The sequence below is a fragment of the Neltuma alba genome, unplaced genomic scaffold, assembly GCF_004799145.2.
Source record: "Neltuma alba isolate B1F8T4 unplaced genomic scaffold, ASM479914v2 tig00011340_pilon, whole genome shotgun sequence".
NCBI lineage: Eukaryota > Viridiplantae > Streptophyta > Magnoliopsida > Fabales > Fabaceae > Neltuma > Neltuma alba.
In genome coordinates this window covers 435,546-447,051 of record NW_021636042.1, presented here as the reverse complement: position 1 = coordinate 447,051, position 11,506 = coordinate 435,546, and the positions used below count along the sequence as shown (strand labels likewise).

Genomic DNA, 11,506 nt, shown 5'->3' with positions numbered 1-11,506 from the left:
ATTTACTTGTGTAAAGGGTAAAGGGTAAACTCAATAAATTAAGTAGGTTCAAAAGTGTAAAGTACCTGGGGCATAATTTTAAAAATGTCACTTGAAATTTAACAGGGTGAACTCAACAAATTAAAATTTTTATTGCTAGTAATCAAAATCTTTTTTTTAACCTCTTAAAAAAAACTTTAAAACAACAATTGTGTGAATTTTGAAAAATGATGTTAGAACTAATATCCTCCAATTTGATTGATGGAACCTTCCAAACAAAATTTGCTTTGCACAACTGTAAACTGTGGAGTGGCCATTCTTCCTAACAACCGTTTTTGCTTTCCTTCTGTTTCTTCGCCTGTCTCCTTTCCGTTCACGTTCTTCCCCTTCTCTTTGGACGCGTTTTCTGCATCGACGTCCATCACTGCTTCGATCTGAAAATCTTTTCCTAGATCCCGCATTCTCTTCTCAGATCTCATTACTTGGGTTCATTTAATCCATTTGAGATCCTCATTTTTTCCTGACGTATAATCTGTGACTATCCATACCTGAATATCCAAAAATGGCGACCATGACGAGCTTGATCGGGCTTATCAATAAGATTCAACGAGCTTGCACTGTCTTGGGTGACCATGGTGGCGAGGGTTTGTCCCTCTGGGAGGCTCTTCCCTCGGTTGCCGTGGTTGGTGGCCAGGTATGTATCGAGTCTTCAGGTTCTTTCATAATCTCAAATCTTGTGGGGTTGCTCTATGAGGTATTGACAATGAATGTTCTGATTCTGTGGTTGTATGTTTTGAAAACCAGAGTTCAGGGAAATCGTCAGTCTTGGAAAGCGTGGTAGGAAGAGATTTTCTGCCTCGTGGATCTGGTAAGGCTCAGTGTTAATCTGGAATATCTCGTGTTTTTATCGTTATTATCTATATAATCTGCAGTGTAGTTGAGGAAGCATGAGAAGTAACAAGTATGCTGCTGTCCTGCTGGGCAGCAGCAAGTTTGGTGTTTTTGACAAACTGAAAGTTGATTCCAAGTCTGAAATGGATAGGTTGAGCTGATGCAAAAAGAGACTGTGCAAAATTTATTATTTATTTTTTTTAACTTACCTTTCTTGCCTTTTCTGGTACATTGCACAAGATTTTTTTTTTTTTTTGGATTTTTGTCAGAGCTAACTGGTTGCTGTTGTGAAGTACCATTTGCTAACCTATCTTATCTTCTCGAGGAATTCAAACATTTATTTGCTGTTGCTGAATATTTGTTTTGGTTTCTTTGAATGGTTTTATGACATCGACTTTCTCTGTTGGTAAGGCATTGTCACACGGAGACCCCTAGTGCTGCAACTTCATAAGACAGAGGGTGGGACGGAATATGCTGAGTTTCTTCACGCCCCAAGAAAGAGATTCACTGACTTTGGTATATGCAGTTTCTCACTAAATTTTGACTGCTGTCCAAATAAGATATGCAGCACTGATGTGAATTCAGATATCTTCATGTCCAGTCACTTGCATGTTCCGCATTTCATTTTTATTGATAAGCCTGTCTATCTCAAATTAGCTAGGATCAGTGTTGGTCTAGGAAAACAAGTTTGTCTTCGTCAACAACTTCAAACTTATTTTCAATTGAGTTCAATGTAGCTTTCAACCTCCCATAGACGGTGATAGATTTAATTACGTATTATGCATAGTATATTGTACCATTCTGATCAATTTTTCAATGATTTCCCATATTCAAAATTATTGTTATTTTTAAAGCAAAAATCGTCACAGATTATAAGACGTGATATACTGACATTTTAAAAATAAAAAAAAAAAAAGAAGGAAAGAAACAGAAAGCATCCCCCCAGGGGAGGAAAGCTGAAAGGCAGTTTTTTTTACTAATCACTAGTGGTTGCTTGTTCGTTGAAATTTCAACTGTAATCAACAACAATCAATCTTGTAATAGTAAGTAGTTAATGACTGTTAACTGTAATAAAGTTTTGTGGGTTTTGTTTCACTGTCCATGCAGCTGCTGTGAGAAAAGAAATTGCAGATGAAACAGATCGTGTTACTGGAAAGACAAAGCAAATTTCTAATGTTCCAATTCACCTCAGCATATATTCTCCTCACGGTTTGTAACAGCATTACACCCTGATAATATTATAAATGCCATGCTAGTAATATTATGTTAATTTGTTTGCTAAGGTGATCATTCTAGTGTGGACCCTGACCGTGTTTAAAATTTTAACTGCCATTAATTTTTGCAATTTTCGTTGTTTAAAAGTTCTATCTAATCTCAAGTTCTGGAGGAAAAGATTTTATGAGGATCATATAAGGATAATCGTATACCAAGCTGTAACAATAATTTGTTGAAATGGATAGCTTTGATATAGTTTGCAGTTGGCTTCAGATCTGTCTTTTAATCTGTTTTCTCTGAACATTCAGTTATACTGCCTTAACAGCGTACAAAATTTTGCTAAACATGGCTCAAATGATTTTTATTAACTGCAGAACACTATGTTTTTCCTTTTATGCTACATCTCTCTTGTCAGGATGAGAATACTTATTTTTTTTTCTTTTTTACTAATGATGCCCTCCTCGCTTTGTATGCAGTTGTAAACTTAACACTCATAGATCTCCCTGGACTAACCAAGGTTGCAGTAGGTAAATTTCAGCATATGCCCCAGTATATATGGGCAAATCAAGTGGCAGTTTTTTTAAAAAAAAAAACGGGAATCACTAGAATTTGTAATGGATGATGAAATCTTGGCTTCTTTTACAGAGGGACAACCGGACACTATTGTTGAAGATATTGAAAACATGGTTCGATCTTATGTTGAGAAGGTAATTGTACAACTCGTATGAATGGCAAGAGGAAATTATCAAATATGATTAAAAATGTTATTGCACAACTCAATAAGCTCTGGCTTAAGTAGTGTTTGGTTGGGGTTTTTTAAGGGGAGGGGAGGGAAAGGGAGGGGAAAGGGAGAGGTACGTGTGTTTGGTTGGAAGGAGGGGAGGGGGAGGGATGTAAAATTTTTTGTCTTGTTCCTCTCTCTTCCCCTCCTCTACCCCTCCAAAAGTGGGTTTTTTGGAGGGGGGAGAAATATTATGACCGTCTTGACCAAATTGTCCGTTGCATCTTTTCAATTTTCCAGATTTGCCTTCCTAAGTTAAACTTTTTTCCCCCTCGCAAACTCATTTTCCCTGGTTCTTAGTCACGTTGTCAACTGTTTATGGCTGGCTTTTACTTTCCAATAATCAAACTCGCATGTCCGTTCTTTTCTTTTCTTTTTCATTATTAAAATAAAGATAAGTTACAAACTTCCATTACAGCCACAAAGATTGTACAAAATTAGTTATATTATATATGCATATATTTTTACATTTAAGAAACTTTCCTGTAATAATGGAAACCAAATTTTTAATTAATTATTTATATTGGATATATGTTTATATATATATCATATTTACAATTTATAATATATCATCTTTAATTATAAAAATATGGGTAAAGTTGTCCATGTAAAAATAAGGCCCCTTCCCTCCCCTCTTGAACAAAACAAGGTATCATTGATATCCCTCCCCTCCCCTCCCCTCCCCTCCATTAAAACCTCTCCCTTCCTCTTCCTTTCCCTCCCTTCCCCTTTGTTGAATCAAACAAGGCCGTAGTGATAGTGTCATCTCTGGACTGAAGAATTGGATTATGAATCACATTCGGAGCCAAGATTAATCCCCCAAAAGAAGAAAACTGTTTACTTTTTATCAAATGAGCTTGAGATTAAAAAACTAAGAAATGTGACCAAATGAAAGTTTTTAAAGAAGGAAGATTGATTTCTATTAAGAAAGAAAGCATAGTGCTAAAGGGGGTTACTTTTCTAGCCAGGCTTCCTGTGTCTATGGATGTATGCCATTCAAGTTAAGCATAAAAGGTTAGCATGTATAATAGTGGGCCCATCCTCTTATTCTCAACACAATCGAAGAAAGTGGGTACTTTGGCTGAATGTGCAAGAGGCTACTTAATTTCTTAGTTGTTGAATTGGTTTTAAATTTACCATTATTTATTAGTCTACATTAGTTCTTATTGTTTGCCTTTTCAATGTTATCTGATTGAGCTCTCTGGTTATAAAGCCAAACTCCATTATACTAGCTATTTCTCCTGCAAATCAAGATATTGCCACTTCAGATGCTATAAAACTTGCAAGAGAAGTTGATCCTTCAGGTATGCTTTTTATGTCAGGAAGGAATTTGAAGGGTGTATGTTGTGTTTCCACCAATTAATGACATTGTTTGTTATTCATTTATCAAATTATTTCTATTATTTGTGCCAGGTGAAAGAACATTTGGAGTGTTGACTAAACTTGACCTTATGGATAAAGGAACCAATGCTGTTGATGTATGAATTCCTTACAACTGATTGGTTATTTTCAATAATTTGATTTCATAATTTGTAATTTATCATGAACGGCAGTTTATCACTAAGTTAAAATGTGATTCATTTTCTTACTTGAATCTTGAAGGTTCTTGAAGGAAGGCAGTACAGGCTGCAGCATCCTTGGGTTGGAATCGTGAATCGTTCACAAGCTGACATAAATAGAAATGTTGACATGATTGTTGCTCGTAAGAAGGAACGTGAATATTTTGAGACAAGCCCTGAATATGGACATTTGGCGCATAAAATGGGCTCAGAATACCTTGCTAAGCTGCTATCCCAGGTTTTTTGTTTGATAACTTGTTTTCAATTTTCAGCTTCACATTGTGATTGTGGTACAGCTATTTTAGGACAGATTTGAAATTTATATATTAGTAATTTCTTTTTCTTGCATTAACTGGTTTTCATCTATTCAGCATCTGGAGCAAGTTATCAGGCAGAAAATACCTAGCATCATCTCCTTAATAAATAAGACCATTGATGAGCTTAATGCAGAGTTGGATCGCATTGGAAGGCCTATTGCTGTTGACTCAGGAGTAAGAACTCAGAGTTCATGCTGAAATTTATTTCCTTAGATTTAAAATTATTTGATTCCTGCTCATGCAAAATTATGCTGCTTGTTTTTATAGGCCCAGCTGTATACTATTTTAGAGATGTGTCGTGCATTTGATAAAGTTTTTAAGGAACACCTGGATGGAGGGTAAGTAACTAGTTTAAGTGGACTGATTTTAGAAAGATTTTCTTCTATTTAATGCTGATTCTTTTATAGTAGAGTGACATTGAACGAGATTTTCACTTAAGAATCTCGATATATAACAAATATTTTTACCAAGCAAATGCATCTGTTGGATATTCATGCTATTGTGAGATCAAGCGAATCTACAACACTCAAGCAGTCTGCACATGGATTCATTGTCGTATATGGGAGGACAGAGCTCTCTTCTGTCCACAAGTTTCCGTTTTCTTGAATATACCATGTACCATGTACATTCATGTGCAAGTGTTTGACTGTCTATTACCTTATGCTTCATGGTGAAAGATTGCTTTTCTTGTGTCTGGTAAAATAGAAGATATGTCTCTTCTTTTATGAAGAGGTTAAGGAACATCTGGATGGGGGTTCGTGCCTGGTTTTAGCATTAGTTTAAAGTTCAGGAACATCTTAATCTGACAACTAATCTTTTGTTTTTAATATTTACTGTGTTTGGGGGGGTTTATCTCTAACCAACTGCTATTCTCAGGCGTGCTGGTGGTGACCGGATATATGGAGTTTTTGACAACCAATTACCAGCTGCTTTGAAAAAGCTCCCGTTTGATCGTCATCTTTCTTTAAAAAATGTCCAGAGAGTTGTTACGGAAGCTGACGGGTATCAGCCCCATTTGATTGCTCCGGAACAAGGATATAGAAGACTTATAGATGGATCTATCAGCTATTTCAAAGGCCCGGCTGAAGCCTCAGTGGATGCCGTAATCTTTTTCAAACTCTATTGTTTTTGTTTGATGTGGCTCCAACGAATGTTTTCTGTTCTCTTGGTCTGTCACCTAATTGAGTTATCAAATACTAATATGCACTAAATGCACTTGGTTACGTCTAATATAACCATCCATAATCCATAAACCTGTAAACTTGTCAACATTTCAAATACATTAAGTGCATTTTTCTAGGTTATGAGAATGTACTTTTGAAGCATTTCAAATGGCAAGAATGTACTATATTCTAAGTGAGAACCATCTCATTAGCTATCTTCAAGGGCATACAATCTTATCTATCCAGAATGCCTTGGAAACCACATATAGTCTCATCTATTCATGATAAATTGTGATAGACTGACCATAGATCATTTCCCAAGCAGCAGATTTATCCCATTTATTCTTGACCTCAAAAACCATATATTTTGAAACCTTTAGATTTCTTCATAGATGCTTCTGTCAGGTTTCAGTCTATAATATGTTTTCGCTTTTTAACCTGTGATTTTGTATATCCACCGTTTGGTACTCAAGTAGTCAGGTGAAAGTAAATTTAAAAAACTCTAAGAAATGGTCTTAGTTAATTTGTTTCTTTGTTTTGCGTTACCCATTATTTCTGGCCTAATTCTCTCCATGTACTTGTGATCTGATTTTTTTTCCCTCTTCCTCAGGTTCATTTTGTTTTAAAGGAACTTGTACGGAAGTCAATATCTGAAACTGAGGTAAGCAGGGCTTTGAGATGATACTACTCTTTCAGACTCTTCTGTGATTTTCATATAATACTGGTGATGTTCACAGAACAAACATAGACACACATGTAGGTCATATTCAAATTGTAATGTTTTGAACTATCCATCAATCTTTCTGTTATAGGAAGCAGCACTCTTTATATGCTGTGAATAATATAGCTAATCTCAGACTTCATCAGATGCTTGGGGTTTATTCTAGTTTGTGATGTAATTCAAAGAGAAACATAACCGCACTACTTAGATTTTAAGAAACTAAGCTATTATATATGTACAAGGAGAAATTAGTAAATAGCTCAAGCTATTTCGTCAACATGGGTTTTCTATTCTGTCATTCTACTTTATTTATTGTGATAATCGATGTTGAAACTGATATTTGGCGTGAGACTGAGTTGTTTGGAGCGGAATTCATCCTCGCCAGTTCATAGTGAATTATTAAATTTTCCCCTCCCTTAAATGCACCCAGATCCTCATATCAATGAGATTTGCAATGTTACTTGTGCATACTGTTCGGTCTATTTAGCATTTTACAAAAAGTGCTATTTAGCATCACTTTTACAAGGTTATTTTTCTCATAAACTGAACCATATAACATACATTGGACAAATAGATGCTGCAAGCGATTATTTCACAAGAATGCTTTTATTTTAAATGCAGGAATTACGAAGATTTCCAACACTTCAGTCTGACATAGCAGCTGCAGCGAATGAAGCATTGGAAAGATTTCGAGAAGAAAGTAGGAAGACAGTTCTGCGGCTGGTTGATATGGAGTCTAGCTATTTAACAGCGGAATTTTTCCGGAAGATTCATAATCTTGAACCAGAAAAAACTCCTAATCGGCCTGGTCAGGACAGTTTCACAGATAATCACCTCAGGAGGATTGGTATGTAATTTCCCACAAGCCATCTCATCACATGAATCACATATATGTTTATATTGAGTAAATTAGGACTTTGAATATCTCCTGTTATCTCCCATGTAATTTTCATGAGCTCTTTATCCTACAAGATTACGAGTTTAGTGTGTTGAACTTTCATTACTTTTGGGTCTCTTGCAGTGTTTGGATTTAAATTTCATAGTTCTACTTATTCTGGATATTAATAATTAATAATTTAACCTGAATTGATTTATTGACATGGAAAGGTCTGCAGTCATAATTTTTTTTTTCCCCCCTGGGGAGACGGGAGTAGATTTTTTATTCTGTAAATTTACTTTGTTCCTTGTTTCAGGATCAAATGTTAGTGCCTACATCAACATGGTTTGCGATACGCTAAGAAATTCCATACCAAAGGCTGTGGTTTATTGTCAAGTAAGGGAGGCTAAGAGATCATTGCTGAACCACTTTTATGTTCAAGTTGGAAAGAAAGAGGTACGATATGATATCTCCTGGTTGATGTTTGCATTTGTATACATAAACTCTACTTCCTTCCCGAAATCGTTTTTGCATGGTCGAGCAAAAAAATTGTTTCGTTGCTGGCATTAGTTTACTTAATTTGCAAGGCTTTCATTTTGTTGTGTCCACAGAGAACTTATTGAATTTCCTGGTTTTGTTGATCTTGATTGTGGCGCAAATCATGGGGTCTATGTCGTAAGATGTTAAATATAATGAATCTTGCGTCACTAAATTGGTAGATTAAACATTTGAATTTATTGACGGACAAGGATGAGAAAGGATACATGCCTAAAAGTTGAGTATGACCATAATTCAACTTTTTTTGTTTTTTCATGTGATTCTGACTGCTTGACCCCCTTATTTTCTTTTTGATAGATTTTCATTATAATTTTCAGGTAGTTTGGATCTTTTTGCTTCCTCTATATGTTGGAGTGTCGGACAAACTCTCGTGTCTGCCATATCCACTTGATATAATTCTTTTTTTCTTTTGTCCCTATGCCTACGATTGATTTGGGAACGCATGTGAAGTAATCTACGATTGAGTTGAAGTAATCTTGGGTCTTGTTTGGTAGGAAGCATTGAAAATTAGGGATAGGAATTGAGATTGTGATTGAGAAAATCTATTAAAAAAGTATTTAGCATAAAAGATTGTTTGTTATATGGAATTAACCAAACCCATATATATAGAATTGAGGAATACCATGGGGAAAGTACCAATGGTATTCCCTAATCCCACCTTTATAGGTTTGCTAAATCTCATGTAACAAGTAATTACTTATGTTAAATACTATTGGGAAAACCATATTGAAGGTACCTATACTTTCTCTCAATTTTTAATTTGGTACCTATGTGTTTTTTCCCCTTTAATTAAACATTTAATTTTATCTTTTTAACAACATTAGCTCTTATAACTTTGTTCTATTAATATTTTTAGTCTTAACATAAGGATTAATGATGTTAATAGAGGAAAAAATAAAGATTTAGTTAAGAACAAAAAACACATAGGTACCAAATTAAAAATTGAAAAAAAGTATAAGTACCTCTAATATGGTTTTCCCAATACTATTTTAATGATTTTTCTCAATTGTAATCCCAATCTTTATCCCTTATCTTTAATGTTTCGTACCAAACGGAACTTTTACTGCCTCTTTTTGATAACTAAAATGAACTTCTAAGAGGATTTCGTTCGTACCTGAACCCAAATCTTTTGTATGAGGGTTTATCAAGGTATAGTGTTAGACAATTAATCTGGTTGCAAGCATGATATTTGATGTCAGTTTATATTGCGAAAACCTTTTATGCTAATGTTGTCTGGTTATCTTTCAGAAGCAGCAGTTGGGGGCCATGTTGGATGAAGACCCAGCGCTTATGGAGAGGAGAACACAAATAGCTAAGAGGCTTGAATTGTACAAACAAGCCAGGGATGATATCGATGCTGTAGCTTGGAAATAAAGATTATAAAGGCCTGATTTTTTTCCTCATCTACCCTATGAGAAAGATGTGTCACCCATAGAATTTTTTATTTTTTTTACTGCCGTTCTTGATATTATTATTTTCTATTTGTAATTCAAAAACAGAACAGGCTGGCTGATGCAGGTCGTATTTGTACTTGCATATAATCGTTCTGCCCTTGTTTGTATAAAGATACATCAATGTTGTGATCTTATGAAGCCAACGAGTTGGTTCTGTGTGATTTTCTCTGCTATATTTATTATTTGCAGTTTTTATTTTGTTTTGACAACTCACTCGTGCTTCACTTTTTTGCTCCACGCCATTTGTATTGTAGTCGAATCAACATCTTAAGTGACATAGGTCTCATCCTAGATATCAACTTAATCTTACACACTTTTGGTACGGGTTTTTGGAGGGGAGGGAAGTTGTTTGGCTAGTATATTTTTTATTTTTTTAACTCCCCTTCTTACTTGGTTGAAATAACTTTTAGGGAGGGGAGGAGTTTTTTTCACCTTTTTATCCTTCCAGCTTTCTCTTTAGAAGTGGGGATTTTTTGTAGAAAAGATGAAAAATAAAATTTTTAATTTTAAAATTAACCTAACTAAAATATTTTACTTCCTCTCATGCTTTATTGATTGAGAAATAAAATTTTAAATTTCAAAAATTGTTTCCAAAATTGGAAAGTATTGTTAGGCCTGTCTTCTTCTTCTTCTTTTTCTAATTTTATTGTTTTATGCAATATTTTTTTTCACCTTGAATGCTTTAATTGAAACCTATCACTCATGGGTTTTTATCTTGATAGAATGGAAAAGTGAGAAATTTTATTTAACATCCTACGTGTGTGATAGTGTCATATGAGTCAAAGTTAATCAATTGCATTATATGTATTTATATCTTGATAGAATAGAAAAGTGAGAAATTTCATTTAACATTTATAAAGTTAGGGTAGTCAATTTTCTATTAAAACTAAATAAGGTATCATAAAAATTCCTTCTCCACGAGGGATCTTAAAATTCCCCCTCATTTCTCTCTGTTGAGCCAAACAGTGTGTTAATGTTGAAACTAATTTTTTAGAATGCCACTGCCCTTTCAATTTGGCCGATTCTCCTGAGTTAAGGCTGATGTTGTGCAACCTCATGTCATGCATCAGCATCATTCAAGAAGACGACTAAATATTAATATTCAATATTAGGGTTCATCTGGCCTAGTTTTTGTAACTTGCGTGACTAGGAATTAAAATAAGGAATTTGTCGCAATTTTCTACTCATGACGTGCAATCTATCGAATTTATAAAAACAATATACATATCTTTATACCTCCTGGTTACTGCCAGCGCAAACATTAAGCAGATATGCATGAAAAGTTCACAGAATATATACCATTTGGCGGGAAAAAAAGAAAAGAAGGAAAACTAAGACATACCTGGAAAGTTGACAACAGAATAAAGAGCCAAGAACATACGGATTCATCGTCTGATTTCACTGCATTCGATGAGCAATGCAGGTAAGGGCAGGTCGAGCTCCTTCTGTTTTTGATCGCTTGTAAGGGACGAGATGAGAGAGTGGGATGTCAGATCTGTTTGCTTTCCTTTTCTTAAATGTCAGTTTATATTGCTAAATATTGTTATGATTCTGGTCAGATCTGAGCGAGATGGAAGGAAGTACTAAAAAACTGAATATTGCTGTAATTCTTATTGAAGTAAATCCATAATTCATGCTAAATTTTACGATCTAAGTCGACCAATTGGAATCTATGGCTTTATTATGAATGAGTTAGTTAATCAGTTAATTTAAGAGACAGCTCTGTTAAAAATTACAAGGTGTTAAAAATGAGCTGGGAAATGAATTTGTGGTGGTTATGCATGACTACTAAATTTAGTTCTTCGACAAAATCGCCATAGTACGAATTAATATTATGAAATAAAATAAAAAGTTAATAACACAATGCCAGCAATAACTTGCTTGGCTTGCTTATGCGAAATGTGAAGAAAACGTAGCGGCTTTCGAAAATTCTGGATCGCATTCTAAGGATAAATCAAGCATGAGTATTACCTCTTTTTTATTTTTTGTTG

The 11,506-nt window shown here is 34.7% G+C and overlaps 1 protein-coding gene across 1 annotated transcript; it reads left to right on the top strand.

Annotated features, from left to right (window-relative positions):
• The first annotated feature begins 293 nt into the window (after positions 1-293).
• On the top strand, positions 294-9,676 carry LOC114712199 (dynamin-related protein 1C). The gene is made up of 16 exons (XM_028896673.1): positions 294-673; positions 784-847; positions 1,282-1,386; positions 1,978-2,079; positions 2,562-2,612; positions 2,731-2,792; positions 4,080-4,170; positions 4,280-4,344; positions 4,469-4,663; positions 4,797-4,916; positions 5,010-5,080; positions 5,619-5,844; positions 6,516-6,566; positions 7,248-7,473; positions 7,820-7,959; positions 9,310-9,676. Exons 1-16 carry the CDS (start codon positions 542-544, stop codon positions 9,433-9,435), a joined length of 1,827 nt encoding a protein of 608 aa, XP_028752506.1. The 5' UTR covers positions 294-541; the 3' UTR covers positions 9,436-9,676.
• The last annotated feature ends 1,830 nt before the right edge of the window (positions 9,677-11,506 follow it).

What these genes read in the sequence shown, in the direction of transcription:
- LOC114712199 (XM_028896673.1), top strand. Translation starts at nt 542, where the DNA reads ATGGCGACCATGACGAGCTTGATCGGGCTTATCAATAAGATTCAACGA. An exon ending in TTGCCGTGGTTGGTGGCCAG is followed by an intron (nt 674 to 783) that starts GTATGTATCGAG and finishes TTTGAAAACCAG; the next exon opens with AGTTCAGGGAAATCGTCAGT. An exon ending in ACTAACCAAGGTTGCAGTAG is followed by an intron (nt 2,613 to 2,730) that starts GTAAATTTCAGC and finishes CTTCTTTTACAG; the next exon opens with AGGGACAACCGGACACTATT.